General features: G+C 33.5%; 1 protein-coding gene across 1 annotated transcript in view; it reads right to left on the reverse strand.

Annotated features, from left to right (window-relative positions):
• Nucleotides 1-279: 279 nt before the first annotated feature.
• The window catches only part of LEMD3 (LEM domain containing 3), a 90,347-nt gene continuing 70,067 nt past the window's right edge, over nucleotides 280-20,559 (reverse strand). The window contains exons 5-13 of the mRNA XM_051963713.1: nucleotides 12,455-12,534; nucleotides 12,200-12,363; nucleotides 11,139-11,240; nucleotides 10,878-10,980; nucleotides 10,216-10,394; nucleotides 4,948-5,029; nucleotides 2,792-2,897; nucleotides 2,634-2,712; nucleotides 280-2,470 (exon numbers count right to left, since the gene is read on the reverse strand). Of these exons, the coding sequence (XP_051819673.1) occupies nucleotides 2,307-2,470; nucleotides 2,634-2,712; nucleotides 2,792-2,897; nucleotides 4,948-5,029; nucleotides 10,216-10,394; nucleotides 10,878-10,980; nucleotides 11,139-11,240; nucleotides 12,200-12,363; nucleotides 12,455-12,534 (1,059 nt within the window). The 3' untranslated portion in view covers nucleotides 280-2,306. The remainder of the gene's footprint in view (nucleotides 2,471-2,633; nucleotides 2,713-2,791; nucleotides 2,898-4,947; nucleotides 5,030-10,215; nucleotides 10,395-10,877; nucleotides 10,981-11,138; nucleotides 11,241-12,199; nucleotides 12,364-12,454; nucleotides 12,535-20,559) is intronic.

Raw genomic sequence — 20,559 nt, forward strand, 5'->3', positions numbered from 1 at the left:
AGGATTTCTCACCCCCTGAAAATACAAGAGTTGTAGTTCCTGGAACATAACTACCACCCATCCTCAGCCCATACTCCTAATTTTGTCCTAAAATCTAGACCTTGAGTCTTTTACGAATTTACTATTGCTAATCATAAGTACCATAGGAAGTGTTTGGATGACAGAAGAGTCATTCACCAACATCTCTAGAAAAATTTAACAAATGCTACCATTTTTACCAAAGAAAAAAAGACAGAGACAGACACATGGCACTTTAAAAGAAATCTAAAAGGCAAAACATATGTAAAAACCCCTAATAAACTTTTAATTAGAGTTTTTTTTTCCTTTTTATGTTTTTTGTTTTTTTTAAACAGGACAAGTGACAAATTACATCAAACATCTGAACGTCTCAAATGTCTAAGTTATTATACACATTCCCATCTGTCTTGCAGGAAGGGACATTGGTCAGCTTAAACAGTTGTAGGTAAAATATGCGGCATAATAGTACATATTACAATAATAAATGTACAATGTTTACATGAAATATATTTTAGAAGCAAGGGAGAGATGCATTTGCATCAAAAGGCGACCTTTTAAAATGCCACAGCTATTTTTACATTCATTCTTGCAACAGGTCACAAGATGGGGTCACTAAGCTCAAGTCAACAAATCACTATGATGCACATAAAATACAGCAAGATCATTTATATATTATATATTTATATTTTCACACTTTAGCATCTGAGACGTAAACTGAGAATTTTAAATGTATTCTCTTCAATTAACAAATCCACCTTTATTCTTCATAAACATGGTGCCCACAAAAGCACAAAGGTAAGGCACAATAGGGTTGTGTTGCAGAAGTGTGCATCATGTTTACTTAACCAGAAAACGTGCATTATCTGTGCAAGTTCATGCTGCAAACCCAACACATTTACAAAAACAGGAAAAAATAACTGAGTTTTAAACAAAATTATTAGAACTCATGTATTTCCAGGCTTGCTATCTATGCATAATTCCTTCTGAAGAATTGATAGCTATGCTTATCAACAGGATATCAGGAGAGCCAATCAGAAGAATACAACTAAATTTTGCTCAGCAAGCATTCTTACTCAGAAATTATCAACAGCAATAAAATAACTTATCAATAGCTGAATTTTAATACTGAGGCACAAAGTAATTGTCACTTGTACATTTACTATAATTCCAGCTCTCAAACCCCAAAATTGCAAATATTATTTGTCAAACAAATGTACATTTTATTGCAAAATGGTACACTGCTTCCAACTTTACAGATAACTGGGTGGTTAAGACTTTATTAAATTATAAATAGATTGGGAGAATGACTCAATCCCAATGGTTCTTTGTCACAGTCCTGTTATAATAAATACAGCTTTCACAAAATATTTTTCCAGTATCTGCCAATTGCTTCTTTATTGCTTACATAAATTTGATTTCATTACAATTGGTATCAGAACTTTCACACAAAATCATAGCCAGACATTTTAATATAAAACCTATAAAAGATATTTTAAACTGGTATCTAATACTTTAAGGTGTTTGGCTGATTGACCTAAGTGATGGTACAGCCTATATATTTATATATATATATATATATTTATATATAATATAAAACATTAGGTTATGAATAAAATAGGAAGCTTATTCACTGCATTAATGCAGACATCCTCACAGAACAGGACTATTTTTGCCACCACCAGCATTTACATGTATATACAAAAACCAGTTTAAATATCTCTGCATCCCTTCACACTAATATGCAACCACTAAAGCCAAATAAATTTCCCCATATTCCAGCGGCAGCAAATCAATCTCTTATAGAACAGAAACCTAAGATTAAATTCTGAAATTAACAGCTTTACCTATCAGTCATCGGGAACCATGTAGGTGGTTGGTTACAAAAACTCACAACATTAGTTCACAGGAAACTATGAAAATGCAAGAAGTCTTCTCTTCACCATGCTTGTATGTGGTTATTAAAATACTTCTTGATGCAATGTACAACCACCATAATGAAAAATGTTTAATAAATTCAATGTTCCTCATGCAAAACTTTAAATGCATTGGTTTATCTGAGCTCCCCAAATGACAGGAAGCAATTGTTCTATTTGTTCAATGTTATTCTAAGTCCCTTTGGAAACTGAAGATTTCTGGAACATTCAAGCAGACCTGTTTTCATTAATGAAAATATTACATACAAAAAGCTTAAACAAAACAAAACAAAACAAAACAAAAAGGAAGACCGGCAGCCAAACAGGGATTCTCCTGCTGTGAATAATAGTCTTAGCAGTGACAGAAACACTCTCTCAGGAGCTTCCCTGAGAATTAGCTGTGCCTGTCCGAAGACGGAGATGAGACATAGAGTTCATATGTTTGTTTGATGGCTTCAAGGGAACGTTGCAAGTGAGGGCTTGGGGAAAACGATGATGGTATCTATCTAGTCGTAGGTATTTTACTGTTACCAATTTTCCTGTTATAAAATACAAAGAATGTTTTAGATTCTAAGAAGAAACAGAATTAGCTCATAAGAAAAAAAAATCTACTGAAAGATGTCAAGACACCCTTGAGACTTAAATGAATAATATATATTTATCTAAATGGGATCCTCTTTTATTATAAAACAAATTTCTTACCATCAAACCATGAGCCATGTAATGCCTTAAAAGCCTTTCCAGCATATTCTGGAGATAGACATTTAACATAAACACAACCCTGTGATGAAATAATAATTACAGTCAGTTTCATTTCATTATGCCAAATCAACAAAAAGAAGACATGCAAACTAATTTACCTCACATGAGTTTCTGTCTACCGCAATGTGAACGATACCATCATTATCGCTGCATTTTTCTAAAATTGCTTCTTGAATTGCCAGGTGCCAATGATCCCCTATTTCCCTAAAAAAATAAAAAAATAAATAGAAAGACATAATTATTCAATAAAAAAATAGCACTCTGCTACAATGTGACTATCATAATTAAGTATTTCAAAAAGATGCACAATGATGTTTGTTAAGATGATATCACTCCCTATCTCCCCTCTTGTCTCTGTAATAAAATACAAACTACTCTGTTTGGAATTCAAAGGTCTTCACAATCTCAGACTTTTTTATCCATTATGTTCTTGGACAAATTCTGGGTATGCTCCCTTCTGTCTTCTACCTCAGTGTGCTTGCAGACCGTGGCCCTATTTGACCAACACCTTCAAAGCATCTCCAGCCCCCTTTTAAACACAATTTAAGTATCATTCCTCTCCCCAAGAGCTGCCAGTTTCCCTTTCCAAAGAAAGCAATTTACATGTATTTAGGATATACAATTTTTTTTGTTTTTGCTGAACTTAATAGAAGCTTGATAAATATTGGGTGATTATTATTTAAACTTATCCTAGCAAGTGACATGTTGATTATGAACCATCAAATGATACCACCTTACCAATTGCAAAATGATGACATTTCTGATGGAAATGGAACTTTTCTAAAAATATAGGACCAATGCTGAGTGATTTTTATCCTTAACCAAATGTCTTACTTTCTTAAAATTTTGATTTTCTAGCCACAATGTCAAATTTACATTTGTTTTTAGTAACATTTTCCCTTGCAGTCATCATAAGTTATAGGTTTTGTTTCTCTTTGAATAAATAAAAGCTTTTAAACTTAAGTGTTTTTCTACTTTGAAATTTTATTTCCCAAAGACAGATTAAAAAATATATTGTCCCTGTAAGACACTTTAATATTGTCATATTAAATAACTTCTAAGAGATAATATAATGGGCTTATTCCCTCATGAAAACTGAAAGATTTTTCACTTTCTTAACTGTTAAGTTTCACAAATTGTTAAAACATATCATCTATAATCAAAAGCTCATAGATGCATAGATTCATCTTTTGTTAGTTAATTGGATATAGAGAAATATTACTAGAATATGCTTTGGAAGGGAAAAAAGTGTTTTAATCTTTATCTTGGATATAATCATCATTATTATAACAGCTACAAAAGTTCTAAAAATCATTACATTTGCATGCAGAAATAGCAATTAAAAAAAAAAGAACTGGGATGTCAAATGAGAAAAAAAGTCATTTTATAGGCACATCATCAAATAGTTCCATAATATTAAATGAAATGATTTTATAGGGGGACAGTTCCATGAATGTGTTCTATATGGGTAATAAAGAAAAATGATTTTTATACAGTAAGATTTGGTTGCAATATATAAACAACCTTACTGCAAAACAACATTGGTCAGGGCAACCAAAAGTAAGGAATATTATTATGAATGGACAAATAAACTAAACATGTTTTTTATGGAAATGTATTACTCCTGATTTAACTGGTGTAGCTGCAGATTTAACCTGAAAGCTTCTACCAATGCAAATTATCAATATATGTGAATCAGAGACACAGAAGAGTTGTTGGAACGAGAGGTTAAGGGCCTTGCTCATAGCAAGAAACAGAGCTAGAATAAAGCAGAAGCCAAACCAAATCTTCTTCACTCTAAGGCTATCCCCATGTGCCTCTTAGACATGCTTGACACAATTATCAAAATGTATTATTTTATTACCCATCTACGTTTACTTCTACGTTGATTTCAGACAAAAGGAAATAACAGAGTGTATGCCTGATGACTAATCTTACACACAAAATGCATCTTAGGCATTAATAAGAAGAGAAGATTTATAGTTCTTACAAATACACTCTTTAAAGTGATAACATCCTGCTAGCTCTAGGTGTAACCCAAGAACCTCTGTGTAATAAGTTCTTGAGGCTACTCCTTCTACAGTTTAGTTGCTACAGCTGGAAGAGTCGCACTCACACAAGGAAGTTGGGAATGGTAACAACCTCCCATTTAGCTGGACTGATGCTTAGAAGACATTCAGTGGAACCAAAGTTGCATCCTTAAAGGATCCACCAAATATAAAGACCACTTGGTATACATAACTGTCATACTTACATAACAGGGTCAAACATATTTCGAATCTTTAGACATGGCGTCAGACTATTTGGTGGTGAATTTCTTCGATCTAAATGAAATGCTAGAAAACACAAACAAATCAATTTTACTAATATTTTGTGGTCATATCATTTTATAGACATATATTTCATTAAAAAAATATAAGATCTTCTTCTACCATTAAGAAGAAGCAAGAATTGTCGAGAAGGATGTTATACACAAACTCTGATAATTTGATAAGGTAAATGATAACTTAGCAGCCTGGGGCATTAATTTAAGCAGTTCATTATTAGTCAAGGGCCTGACAATTATGATAAAATTCAGTGAGCTTTTTTCCCCTTTGCAATAAATTCTTGCCATATAGTTACTGATTCCCTAAATTTCCACTTGCAAGGATGTTTATAAGGCTTTAAAGGACCCTCTAGGCTTCTGCAGTTATAAAAGTTTCTGTTTGGCTTTTAGATAAGTCAAGTTCTAAGCTTTCCTACTTCCTCAACTTTTTTTGTGAGAAGAAAGAACATGACCCATAAAGAACTGCATAACTCTTCTCCACTTAACCCAAAATCCTACTTAGTATTACAGACGAAAGACTGGCCTAGAATGAGCTTATTTACCAGGTCATTTTCAGAATAAAAAACTTTTATAGACCTACTTGATACACATCTTTTCTTCCTAACAGGAAGACCTTGCAGACAGGACTTTGACCCTCCATAAAAGGAACCAGTCAATTTCAAAATCTTTAGAGCTGTCTTTTGGGGGTGAAAATTGTATTATTTGTTATATACTATGACTTTTTGCTGTATAATCAATCTGCTTCTTCTCTAGTTTACTCATTATCAGTGTAGTGAATATTTTATCATTCCTTGAGAGAATCAAGGTTATAATAACAACACATTCTTCAGAACTTGAAAGCTTGGGACAAATTTCATTTTTAAAATGCCTAATCAAAAACTGCAACTACCCTTTTGGGTACTATAAGAAAAAAGTTTACATGTTGTGGTAAGGAGTATGATGCTACAAAAAAGAAAATTCATTTTAGGTATTAAGAGTTATTACATTAAGGAGTAATATAGTTACAATTTAATGAAAAGCATTCATTTTCTACTCTTTGAGGTGTCTGAAAAAGAGGAAAGATTTGAGAGTCAAATCTTGAGTGATCTGGAGAAAGCCACTTGACCTGAATGTTCCTTTACTTATTTATCTGCAAAATGTAGGTTAAAAAATCTTTGTAAACTGTTATGTGCATGCCACCTATTAACATTACATCATTCTAACAGTATACAGTGATTAAAATAATTCAAATATCTGCAAAGTTATTATTATGGCCTCATGTGTGGATACCATCTTGAAGTAAGGGAAAGCCTGTCCTTTCATCTTCCTACATATTACCCAACAAGAATCCCTCTGAGACAAATCTCACCAAGTAAAAACAAAATTAACTAAAAACTCCTTCAAGTTCTCTATCTGGTAAATTCCAACAAACCTTAGCATTCCTTACATATAGCAAAGTTTAAGTCCATTCTGGACTCCACTGAAAAGAAAGAGTATGGCATTAAGAATAAATATTTTCGGAGTTTGGATCCTTGCTCCAACCTGAACCATTTATTTGATCCTTAGGCAAAACAACTCTTGGGACTCAGTTTTCTTTACTATCAAATGTGGATAGTACTTACACTAAATGAATTTCTCAGGATGATTGAAAGGTAATTTTAAAAATATGAAAAAATTTACAGAAATGCAAACTTTTTTTTTAAACTACTAGAGGGTATTTATATGAAAGTCCCAGAAACAGAAACTTAATACTTCCCTTGAAACCCTATTACCTTTATAGTGAGAATCGCCAGATTTTTTGGAGCAAAGCAGCATCACAATAATTTATTTTGTTTGGGATCCAATGTAACTAAATTCAAGACTACCTTCTGTCCCAGGCACCAAAAATTTTTCTCTTCCCTTCTCTTTTCATTTAACAAATTATAAACATCATTATATTTTACCTGAGTTTTATGTAGGGATTTCAATCATGTTCTAGATAGTTTAGAGGCATTAGAACCTCCAAATAACAAAAAATCTATTTTTCACTATTTGGAAAAGCAAATGAAAATCATCAATCATTTTTTAAAAGGTACCCTAGGAGCGTCATATAAGCAATTTTCCTCAAAATCTCATAATTACTTCACTGCCAAAACTAATGACAAAATATTATACCAAAAATTATGTCTATTAAAATCAGGCATTAATTTAAATGAAATCTGATTATTTTTATGTTCTAGTTTTAATGTACCCTTTTTATACTCACACAAAGAGGATTGCTATTCTACCTGTTAATACCTGGCAAAATCCAGTTCATGACATTAAAGTTGCCTTTTACTTTAACTTTGAAGAAAAAATGTGAATGGTTTTTAGGGTTTTAATTTTGTATTCTCAATATAATTTTATTACCTTTTAGATGAATGCTGTTTTCAGCTATTAATGGTGAGTATGCTTTTGTAGAACAAACTTACACACTCACCATTTTCTGATGTAGGAATTCCAGTTTCACTGTGGATCAAGAGCTTCATTTTTATGAGACAACCCTTCCCCTCCCACCCCAATCCCACCCCCTTTGCTTAGTTTGCTGGTGACATCATCATAACCTTTGAATCCTGCTATAGAGGACTAAAGCAAGTCCTTTTTTAAAAAAAATTTTATTTAAATAGCACATGGTTTTGTAAAGTTTTATTTTTAAATGTTATACCCCAAAGGGTATAAAATAAAAACTTCACAGAACTGCGCAATATTGTAAGAAATGGAACTTACCTGACCTCTAGAGGTCGGCTTCATCAAAGAACAAAGGTGAGTGTGATGTTACCAGCAAAACTGCACAAAAGGGACATCACAGCAAGCTGGAGCTAGCCATCTGTGGTGGGTCTGGACATCATGAACTTAAAAAGGAAAAACAAATGGTAAATTTTCAGTTGAATCTGAGGGGGACTATGTGCCTATGAAAGTTTTTATGTTGTGGGAATCAAGAGAACTTCTTGGGGGAGGAGGGGAGGGGGAAGGAAGAGGATGAGATGAGGACAAGGGAGATGTGAAAGGGCAAAAGGAAATGGAAAGCTCTGGAGTTCTTGTATATTCCAACAAAATTTTCAATCAATTTTTCAGTGGGTTTTTTTTTTTTCCTGCTGTAATAAGGAACAAACTCAATTTTAAAAGAAAATCTGGACCTGCAATTCTCTGTTCAAATTTAGGGATGTTGCAAATATTCTCATACTCAGTTAACAAAAATATGGCAGCAAAAGATCAATTAAATCAAAGAATAGTATCATACTTAGTAAATTAATGTGTTGCTACTGAATGGATAAATAAACAATAAGTTGGAAATAGAATTCAAATATAAAACAATCATTTAAATTATCTGAGGAACTAAGATCTCTTTTGTAGGAATAATGTAACTTCAATTGGTTCTTACTGACAAAAATTTTAAGTGAAAATATGATTGGTACAGAGATAATATCTCACCTCCCTGCAATACTTACAGCACTCTGAAATTTTAACTACCAAACTACATCAGGAACTCAGTTCCAAATCTAAATTCAACAATTTCACCACCAGCTAACAAGATGTCAGTTTCTGTAGGAATAACATTAATTCCAATGATGTCAAACAAAACAAATAGCTCTTTAAAACAATGGATATTACAATTGTAAAATAAGACTGACAAAAAGGATACATACACAATTCTAGGAAAACAATAATATAAAGGACAGAATACAAGTATTCTATTTTTTCAAACTAATGCTCTGATAAATTCATTTATAATTTTGGCAATCATTAACTCAGAAGCTTCATTTTAATCATAAGCAAACAATACCATATAGGTTCAATGTTGTGAAGACAAGTGAAGTATTTTAACAAAATACAAAGCAAAAACAATAAACATATACTTAATCTCATATATGTAAATATTATAATATTTACTAATTATACCAAATACAACTTATTATCAACAATTCATTAATATATTGACAATAAGTTAACTAACAGAATATTAATTATATTGATATTACAACATAATAGTTTTAGAATAATATATAAATTACTAAATAACATGGTATTTTATATTTTCCAAATTTTTTTCAAATATATTTTTTCATCAAAGCCTTCCAACAAGCCTGTTAGGCAGATAAAATTGCTATTGATCCCACTTTAAAATGAGGAAATATATACTGAGATTAAATAGCTTACCCAAAGATATACTGCTAATTGATGATATAGTCAAATTAAAACATTCAAATTTTCAAACAAATGTACTGGTTCACTAATTTTTCCATTATAATATTCTCTCAATCTCAATAATTATTATGGTCAAAGATAGGAGCTAATGACACTGATGAGTAAATTAAGTTTTATAACATGCCAAAATCAATATTGTCAAGTGTTAAAATTGCTTCTGTTATATAGCATTGGGACCCTAACACACTCTTTAAATCCCATAAGCATCCCAACTCCAAATACAATAAGTAAAATCCAATGGCCAAAAAAAACAGTAGGATGGGGGGGCGGGGGTGGCGCAATGTGGGGAGTGACAAAAGGATACACACACACACACACACACACACACACACACACACACACACACACACATATGGCTTTGCTGTACTTTTTTTTTCTTTCCTGAAGGCAAAGAGGGAGAAAGTGGCTTTCAAAGAAAAAGAAGAAGTTTAGCCAAAAAAAGGTACTGGTAAAGGGTTTTTTTTAGGACAGACTGGGTATGATGATAAAAAGATATGAACCCAGGTACAAAAGATAGACATGCAGATTCAAAGATAATGATGACATAACTATAGCTGATATTTATATGTTGCTAACCAGCTTAGTTGGTAGACAGCACAAGAACTTTCACTTCCATTTTACAATCCTCACACAGCTTGCTCAGAGTCACAAAAATAGCAAGAAAAACTAGGATTTGAATTCAGATGTCCTGACTCCAAAACAAGTCCTCCTTTCACTGTTCAGAATTCATTCTTTCAACTCTATTAACAATTTTGTCTATCAATGATCTACTTGAAATGTGATAGGACCTGCTTTTATACTATTTGAATCCTTTTTTAGAACAAAATAGATCCTCCTAAAGGATCATGAACTTATAAAAGGAGAACACGTTAGAGGTCATCTAACCTAAACCCTCATTTTACTGAGTTACTGAGGAACACAATGGATAAAGTGCCTTCAAACACTCGTTTTCTGTAACTTGAACATTCAATTGAATTAAAAACAAAAGAATACCTTGTCCTTGCCAAACTTTAGAAGGTACCACTAAGATTTTGTCACGGGATGCCGATGGTTGTATCCATCTCCAAACCAGAAAATCTACACCCCCTATTCTTCGTGTCTCTGTACGAACTCTAGATTCATCTGCTGCCAGGAAATCGACAGCTCTATCCCAGACTTTCTTCATTTTTTTCCTATAATAGAAGACAAAATGAAGTTAAACTCCCATGGCTTGATTCATTGTGCATCTATTAAAATGAAATATGTTGCATCATCTTTTATTCTTAGTAAGAGATCAGGAAACATTTCTACTAAAATTAATTTTTATTACAACAAAAAGATTTGTGCTTTTGCTTGTGGAATTGCATTGATTGCCCACTTGCATTTTTGTCACCCCCAAAAGAAAAATTACCTCAATCTATTTACTATTCTTCTGTCATGCAACTCTGGACCCTAAGACTTTTCTTTCCATCTGTCAAGGATTCTCAGGCTCCAACACAAAATAAAATGAAATTCTAAATAGTTGGGGACAGTGACTTAAGTAACAAACAAAAAAATGAGGATCACAAAACAAATATAGTTCCTAGTAATAAAAAACATAGGCAAGGCTCAATGACTCAGACATACTACTTTAAAATCACCCACATTTCATTTTCTTCACCATATTTTGAACCTACCTGTCTGGAGGTGGGATTAAAGAATCTCGAACATGTGGAATAGGCATGTATGGCTGTAAATCTTTATTCTCTTGGCAAGCATCATTATGACTTCGTAATACATCTGAAAATATAACAAGGTGCTATCATACTTTACAGCTGTATTAGTTACTAAAGTTATTAAAAGCTACTAAAGAGATTTTAATATTCTTTTAAAATTTTAAACTACTTATCAAAATGTTGCTTGAAAAAGCACATCTTGGAATTTTTAAAATCACATACCTATAATCTTTATCACCATATCATACATCTGCCTTGTTTCTTCCTCTTCTTTTGTCCAGTGATATTTCACATAATGCACAACTACACAGGCCATCACTACACCTGAAATATTTTAAAATATGCTTTTAAAACTGCTTAGCTGCATCTTAAAAAGATTTTAATCTTAAAATTATTAGAAAGCTAATTTTCCAAGCTTAGTATTTATGAAGCTAACAATAATAAGGATTCAAAGACTAAGTACTATCTTAACATTAATTAAAATGGCATTAAAAGTAACAATTTTAAAAGAAGTTTCCAGACTGTTCTTAAATGTTTAAGAAAGCACCCTTCCATTACTGTAATATTTATTCATTTATATTTAATTTAATTTTAAAATCTAAACTAACATGACAATATTTTGCTAAGATTTCCTTTGAGTTCAAAACAATGAATTATTACCAAAGTAAAAAGTAAAGAATAAACTTATCTAAACAATTTCCTCAAATAATTAAAGCACATGATTTTAGAAAAATACAACTTTTAGAAGGGTTGGTAAGAAAGAAGAAATGAATGAAAGTGTCTTTTACTAAGTTTCACAAAAATAAAAAATGTAAATTGCAACATTTTACAAAATTCAGTGTTTTTAATGGATATACATATCCAAGAATAATTTAAAAATCACATCTTTTTGCTACTCCAAATTTTCCCCAGTAAAACTTTCAATGAGAAAAGACAAAGTCTGTAAAGACTCAAATCTCATCTCCACACTCCATTCCCATATTTCATGAGGTTTCTTTGAAATCTAATATAATATTTTTCATGAAAGTTCCTTGGCACATAATTACTATGATGTTCTGGAGAGAGTGCTGGACTTGGATTATTCAGAGGTTAAAACGAAATAACATAGGTAAAGCACTCTGCAAACCACATAGTTGACACATTTATATTATTTATATTTTAAAGAATGGCAAAAATCCTTAACTTTAATATTAAATAAATTAATACATCCATTATAAAAACTACCTTCTCTTCTTTATTCTCTATATAATACAAACTATGACTATTCCAGTACAATAACTTACCAAAGCACAACAACAACAATAAGCACAACAACAACAATCTGTGAGTCACAGTAATAAATGCACGTCGAAAACGACACCAGAAAGACATCTGAGGTCTGGTAGATTGCAAGAATTGCACATCAGTTATGTTTGTCAAGTCTTCATTTGAGCCATTACCAATACACCTGTTTAAAAATAATGAAGGGTGAATTTAAAACCTAAGCCATTTTCTTACAAGTTATAAATAAAAAAAAAAGGTAAAAGAAAATTATTTACCTTATGCCCACATCCTTTCCATTTTCTAAAATCCATTTCAAAGATGTATTAAATACATCTTCATATTCAGGACCTAAATCCTACCCAGAAAAAAAAAGGATAAAAGAAGAAACAGATTCCTTAGTAAACAAATGATCTTAACAAAAACTATAATACCATATTAATAAATTGCAGAGAATTAGAATGCCAGCCTAGAGTCAGGAAGAACTGAATTCTAATGTGACTTAAGGATCTTAATTAGCTGGTTGACTCTAGGACAAGTCCATTAATCCTTTTTGCCTCAGCTTCCCTATTTGGAAAATGCTCTGGAGAAGAAAATAGCAAACCAATACCTTTGCCAAGAACATCCCAAATGGAGTTACAAGTCAGACATGAATGAAATTAGTGAATAAACAAAAATCAGGTTTTTATATTCATTCTTTGATACTGGGCTTTGCTTCCCTTTTTTGTACATTTCTTTAAAAAAAAACTAAGTTGGCTGATAAGATCTCTATATAGCCAAATTGGGCTCTTCAAACAAATATATAATTTTCATTTTTCACTGTTTCCCTGTAGACTTTCACACATTGTCCATCTCTTCTGGGCTGACACCCTCAGAAATGCTTTATTCTATGGGAACTTACCCATATTTACTATGAATCATTCAGAATTGCTTTTCCAATATCTAAGCCAGACCATGACTGAAGTTCCTCTCCTTAATCACAAAATCTAAGAAACAGTGACTGTTTCCTTCAGAGTCCCTATCATTTTTACTCCAGAAACGAGTTTCTTTTAGATCCAAAATAGAATTTCCTCTTTTGCTCTGTCCACCATTTGAAGAATGAAATTATCACTTAGGCAAATGGTTATTAATTAGCTGCTCTGCTTTTGACAGCACTCCAGCATGTTTAGATAACTGAAATCCCTCATCAGTCAACTCTGTGTGCCAGGCTTGTGATGGTCTCTTTCCCAAACTCTTCTATACATTCTCTTTCTGTCCGAGGAAAAGGGGAATATTAAACTTTAAAGATATCTGATCACTCAATTATAGAATCTTTTGTGAAATGAAAATCTTTGTGTACTGAGTTTATTATAACAAGAAATACCTAAATGCACTTAACATATCAAATGAAAGAAAATTCATTAAGATCACCATAAGTACGATCAATATATCCTTAAACAAATTTTTTCAACTGTCTAAATAATGTCTACTATGTCAAATAATGTCAGCTATATGACATGAAAACAAGAGGATATGTTAGATGCTTATAAAACAATAATAAGAAGAAATAATTAGGGAGAATGGAAAAAAATTTTTATGGGATAGCTAGGTGGTACAGTGGATACAACACCAGCCCTGAAGTCAGGAGGACTAGAGTTCAATCTGGTCTCAGACACTTAACACTTCCTAGCTGTGTGAGCCTGGGCAAGTCATTTAACCCCAACTGCCTTGGGGATATATATATGTAATCATTTTCTATTTCCCCTATCAATACCTGATGTGTACTCATTTTCAGAAATACTACAGAATGGGGCAGGGATTGGGAGGTGGAGGGGTATCTTTTGCCTGCCAGAGGCCTTTTAATTATTTATAACATCATTCTGAAGCCATACACAATTATCAACTTATAGAACAAGCAATGGGAAGTTGCTGAACCTAGCTTTCAGCTCATTGCGACCAGTGGCTGATTATGCAAATGGTGGCTTTCAGGTAGGAGTTTTCTGACACTATTCACTAACAGATAAATGTCACTAGGTTTGGCAGGGTCAGGAAAGGAATCATGTAGAAGATGGTCTAAGCTATGTCCTAAAGGAAGGGAGTGAGACAAGGTTTAAGAGGAAATGTCTTCAATCATGAGGGAAGGTCAGTGCAAAGTGCAAGACAGGAAATGAAAGAAAATTTGGGAAAAATAGAGAGAAAACTAATTTGACTAGATCACAGTGTGGAAGTAACAGATAAGCTGGAAAAAATGGGCTGGGACAAGGTTGTAAAGGTACTTAAAAGCTTAAAAAAGTTTTTAGGAGAAAGTAAACAAGGAACTATTTGAGTTTGAAAAAGTGAGTGATGACGTTGGTCAGAGGCTGCTAGATGGCACAATAAATAAGAGTACCAAGTCTGAAGTCAGGAACGTTTGAATTCAAATCCCTGACTCTGGGCAAGTCACTTAACCTGTCTAACTCAGTTACCTTATCTACAAAATGAAGGTAACAATAGCACATATTTCCCAGAGTTGTTACAAGCATATAATGAGATGATATGCGTAAAGCATTTTGCAAACATTAAAATAATATTCACCCATGTCTATTAAAAACACTAGAGAGTATAGAAATAAATGGACTTTTCCTTAAAATAGTCCGAAGCATCTATTTAAAACCATCAGTAAGCATCATATGTAATGGGGAAAAACTGGAACCATTCCCAGTAAGATCAGAAATGAAACAAGATTGCCCACTATCACCACTACTATTCAATATTGTATTAGAAATGCTAGCTTTGGCAATAAGAGTAGAGAAAGAGATTAAAGGAATTAAAGTAGGTAACGAGGAAACCAAATCATCACTCTTTGCAGATGATATGATAGTATACTTAGAGAACATCCGAGATTCTACTAAAAAGCTATTAGAAATAACTCACAACTTTAGCAAAGTTACAGGATACAAAATAAACCCACATAAATCCTCAGCATTTTTATACATCACTAACAAAATCCAACAGCAAGAGACACAAAGAGAAATTCCATTTAAAATAACTATCGATAGTATAAAATATTTGGGAATCTATCTGCCAAGGGAAAATCAGGAACTATATGAACAAAACTATAAAAAACTTTCCACACAAATAAAGTCAGATTTTAACAATTGAAAAAATATTAAGTGCTCTTGGGTAGATCGGGCAAATATAATACAGATGACAATACTACCTAAACTAATCTATTTAGTTAGTGCTATACCAATCAGACTCCCAAGAAACTATTTTAATGACCTAGAAAAAATAACAAAAAAATTCATCTGGAAGAACAAAAGGTTAAGAATTTCAAGGAAACTAATGGGAATAAAAAAAAAAAAAATCAAATGAAGGTGGCCTAGCTGTACCTGATCTAAAAGTATATTATAAAGCAGCGGTCATCAAAACCATTTGGTACTGGCTAAGAAACAGACTAGTTGATTAGTGGAATAGGTTAGGTTCACAGGACAAAATAGTCAATAACTATAGCAATCTAGTGTTTGACAAACCCAAAGACCTCAACCTTTGACAAAAACTGCTAGGAAAATTGGAAATTAGTATGGCAGAAATTAGGCATTGTCCCACATATGACACCATATAAAGTCAAAATGGATTCATGATCTAGACATAAAGAACAAGATTATAAATAAATTAGAGGAACATAAGATAGTTTACCTCTCAGACTTGTGGAGGAGGAAGGAATTTGTGAACAAAGAAGAATTAGAGATCATTACTGATCACAAACATAGAAAATTTTGATTATATCAAGTTAAAAAGCTTTTGTACAAACAAAACTAATGCAGAAAAGATTAGAAGGGAAGCAATAAACTGGGAAAACATCTTTACAGTTAAAGGTTCTGATAAAGGCCTTATTTCCAAAATATATAGAGAATTGACTCTAATTTATAAGAAATCAAGCCATTCTTCGACTAATAAATGGTCAAAGAATATGAACAATTTTCAGATGATGAAATTGAAATTACTTCTACTTGTATGAAAAGGTGTTCCAAATCATTATTGATCAGAGAAATGCAAATTAAGACAACTCTGAGATACCACTACACACCTCTCAGATTGGCAAAGATGACAGGAAAAGATAATGATGAATGTTGGAGGGAATGTGGAGAAACTGGGACACTGGTGCATTGCTGATGAGCTGTGAATGGATCCAATCATTCTGGAGAGCAATTTGGAAATATACTCAAAAAGTTGTCAAACATGCACACCCCTTGATCCAGCAGTGTTATTACTGGGCTTATATTCCAAAGAGATCTTAAAGGAGGGAAAGGGACCCATATGTGCAAAAATGTTTGTGGCAGCCCTTTTTGTAGTGGCTGGAAACTAGAAATTGAATGGAAGCCCAACAAGAATGGCTGAGTAAATTGTGGTATGTGAATGTTATGGAATATTATTGTTCTGTAAGAAATGACCACCAGGATTAATACAGAGAGACTTGGAGAGACTTACATGAACTGATGCTGAGTGAAATGAGCAGAACCAAGAGATCATTATATACTTCAACAGCGATACTGTATGAGGATATATTCTGATGGAAGTGGCTATCTTCAACAATGAGAGGATTCAAATCAGTTCCAAATGATCAGTAATGAACAGAACCAGCTACACCCAGTAAAAGAACACTGGGAAATGAGTGTGGATCACAACATAGCATTTATACTCTTTCTGTTATTGTTTGCTTGCATTTTTGTTCTTCTTCCCAGGTTATTTTTACCTTCTTTCTAAATCTGATTTTTCTTGTGTAGCAAGACAACTGTATAAATATGTATACATATATTGTATTTAACATATACTTTAATATATTTAACAGGCATGGGACTACCTAGCATCTAGGGGAGGAGGTAGAGGGAAGGAGGGGAAAAGTTGGAACAGAAGTTTTTGCATGGGTCAATGTTGAAAAATTACCCATGCATATGTTTTGTCAACAAAAAGCTATAATAAAATGCTAGTTATTGTTATTATCAATAGTATTTGTGCATAAGGAAAATCACTTTGGCAGCAAAGTGCAGGATAAAAAGCAAGAATTAGCAACTTAATTCAGATAAATAATGGCTCAGATTGATTTTTATTCCTTAAAAAAAAAATTGCATGTCATTGAAAATTTTGTTAGTTACATCACCCTCATCTATCACCCTCCACAGTGAACTCTCCCTTGTGATGAACAAAAATCAGTAAAATATGAGGCGTGCCGTCACCTGGCAAGGAAAACAAAATTAAGGATAACACAGGATAAAAAACTATGGATAGATGATATAAGTACAGAGACTTGTTAAGAATAAAAATTATTACCCAGAAAAAAAGCATTCTTTGAAAACTATGTAATCATAAGGATCAAATTTAGCTCTACAGAAAACTTTCAAAAATGCAGCTTCCTCTCTTTTACTTTCTAGTTTGAAATGAAAGCAATGTAAAAGTAAAATGGATTGACAAAACTAAGAAGAAAAATGCATTCTATTTTTAGAAAGTTGGGAAACTAGATTGTCTTAAAATCCTATGAGGTTTTATTATAAATTCTAATTTTGGTTTCATAGTGCTATACCTGTTTCATAAACCCTGTTTTAGTTAGAAGCAATTCCACTGTCTACTTATTTGAACCAACTTTAAAAAAAAATCTTATTTTATGAGAAGGGAAGAAAAAGGGAATGAAAAGCAAAATGAAAAGTGAGGAAAAGGGGGCAGAGGGGGAGAATCTAGTTGTTGGCATTTTACAAAATGGCCAAACCACAAGTTGGTAATAGTTAATAGTATCTTACAAATAACTTCAATAAATATAATAAACATTTTATTCCAAAATGATTGCTGCCTTCATTTTCTTTCCTCAGCTCTTTCTAGTCTATTTTCTGATCTTATCACTCAACTACAACTGCTTTCTCCAAAGACCAGGAACTAAGAAGCTCTGAATTGTCATATTTGATAGTCCTTGAGGACCATACCCACTAAATTCTCTCTTCCCAAGACCTTTTCATGATACTACTCTCTCCTCATTTTCCTCTTCCATGTCTGACTACTCTCCTCCATTTCCTTTTCTGGACCATGATCTATGCTCTATAGGTGTTACGCACCAACAACCCTGGGTACCTACTTCTTTCTCCATTGTCCCAATAACCTCATTATTACCATGGCTCTTATTAGCACCTCTATGTGGATGACTCATCAATCCACTACATATCTTGCCCAATCACTCCTGAGCTAAAGTCCAGCACATCCCAAAGACATTTAAAACTTAACATATCTAAAACCAAACTCATAATCTTCTCAAAAGCCATCCTTCTTCCAAACTTCCCTTTTTCTTTCATAGACACCATCCTTCCAATCTCCCAGATTTAAAATCTAAACATTATTCCAAATTCCTCATTCTTCCTCAATCCACATGTCGATTAAGTGATTAAATCTTGTTCTTTTTACTTCTTTGGATCCAACCCACTTTCCCTAATCAGAGCTACCATCTCAGTTCAGCTCTTATTTCTTACCTAGATTAGTGCAAAAACACCCTCAAGTCTCTACCTGATTGTAATGTTCTTCTCTAAAATATAATGTTCTCCGGGAGCAGGTTTCTTGAGGGCTTCTGGAGGCAGCCTTAGTTTCGGTTCAGTGTAATAATCACCTCAAATGCAGACAGGAGTGAAAGTCCAGATCCTTTATTTTCTCTTTCCAAGTCTTGTCTCCTTTACTGGGGCCCAGTTAGCTTTCTTAGAGGCTTATCTCTCTCCTTAGTTCTGAGAGCTCCTGCCGCTAGTCCTTTGCCTCTCCAGCTTCAGCCTCCAGCCAGCACAAAGCTGGAAGATGGAATGAATCTGACTCTGCCTCCTAGAGTGGACTTGTGTCTTAGTGGGCTTGTCCTTTAGTGGGCTCCTCCTTATATATGCTCTCTTAAAGGTGTGAATCTTGTGGAACTCTAATAAGTACTAAGTACATCTAGAGAACTGTTTAGCACTCTGCTGAACAACCACTGTCTCTATCAATTCTACTGACTTAGCATCTTGTAAGAATTCTAACATCTGCCCAGCCTCCACACTGGTACCAACATGATTTTGATAATGCAGATCTGACCATATCACAATCACAATGACACTTAGTGTCTTCCTAGCCTTCAGGTTCAAACACAAATGCCTTTGTTTATCTTCTAAAGTCTTGTACAACTTGACTCCAACCTAACTTTTTGGCTTTATCAAATATTTCTCCCTCTTCCCCTCTGCGATATAGCTAAATGGGTTGTGTCCTTTTTCCTGCTTCCCACACAAGGCATTCCATTCCCTGGCTCTGCCTTTGCACAAAATATTACATAAAATATTTATTTTCAAAAACTTGGAATAAAATTAACTTTGTTATTTTTCAGTTGTGTATTGACTAATACTGAAGAGGTTTGCCATTTCGTTTTCCAGCTCATTTTACTGATGAGAACTGAGGCAAATAAGATTAAGGGACTTCCCCAAGGTCAAACATTTTGCTGCCCCAAAGCCAATTTAACTTGTTTACTACTTATGTTGCCGGATTTTCCAGAAACACTGGACCCAGGAAATGCAGGGGACCCTAAACAAGTCAAGGAGAAGTGTCCTCTGAGCTGACATTATTTGTTATTTGCATCTTTAGCTGGATTCTCAATGTGTCCTTGAGGATCAAGCCACTAGTGTCTTGAGGTCAGACTGGAACTAAGGAAAATGAGCCTTCCCTGACTGCAGATGCAGTACTCTACCTTATGCACTATGGCTCTCCCTAGCCACTCCAGTGCCATCATGACATCAATCTAATTCTTGATGTCCCAACTTGGTCCAAATGAGGACCCTCTCAGAAGGGTTAAATGATTTGTCCATGGTCATTCATATAACTAGTGTGTGCTACAATTAAGTCTGATTCTAAGCTCTGGTCTCTTTCTGCTACACCACTTTACCTTAGTATAACCAAGAAGCTGCTTTTAAAACATCTGGTCCTGCTCTACTGACTCACTGTGGTTCTCAAAAATTGCCAGGTTAGTGAGCTGAGGCAGGTTCTACCAATCCGGAAAAGTTTTAAATTTAGGCCTAGTGACAGACTATATGTTTTCTGTCTAAAAACAAGCCTAGATAAAGCTAAAAGAGGCTCATTTACCGCAACATCACCACACCAGGTTTTAATTTTGGAGTCACACTAATTATCCCAAACAAGTCATAGGAAGGCTGCCATCTTGGTGGGTAAAAGAATTACTCACATCACATAGAAAAAAAAAATAAGATTATAAGAATTGAAACTGAGTCATACACACACACACACACACACACACACACAAATAAAGATCCTTGAGAATAGACCTTTCTCATTTCAGGTAGTTAAATTATAAACAAAGAGAGATGTGCTCAATGGGTCATATGTTTATGCCCCACCCAAGAGAGTTCAATTTAAGAAAGGA

This window comes from Antechinus flavipes, chromosome 5 (assembly GCF_016432865.1).
Source record: "Antechinus flavipes isolate AdamAnt ecotype Samford, QLD, Australia chromosome 5, AdamAnt_v2, whole genome shotgun sequence".
Lineage (NCBI taxonomy): Eukaryota > Metazoa > Chordata > Mammalia > Dasyuromorphia > Dasyuridae > Antechinus > Antechinus flavipes.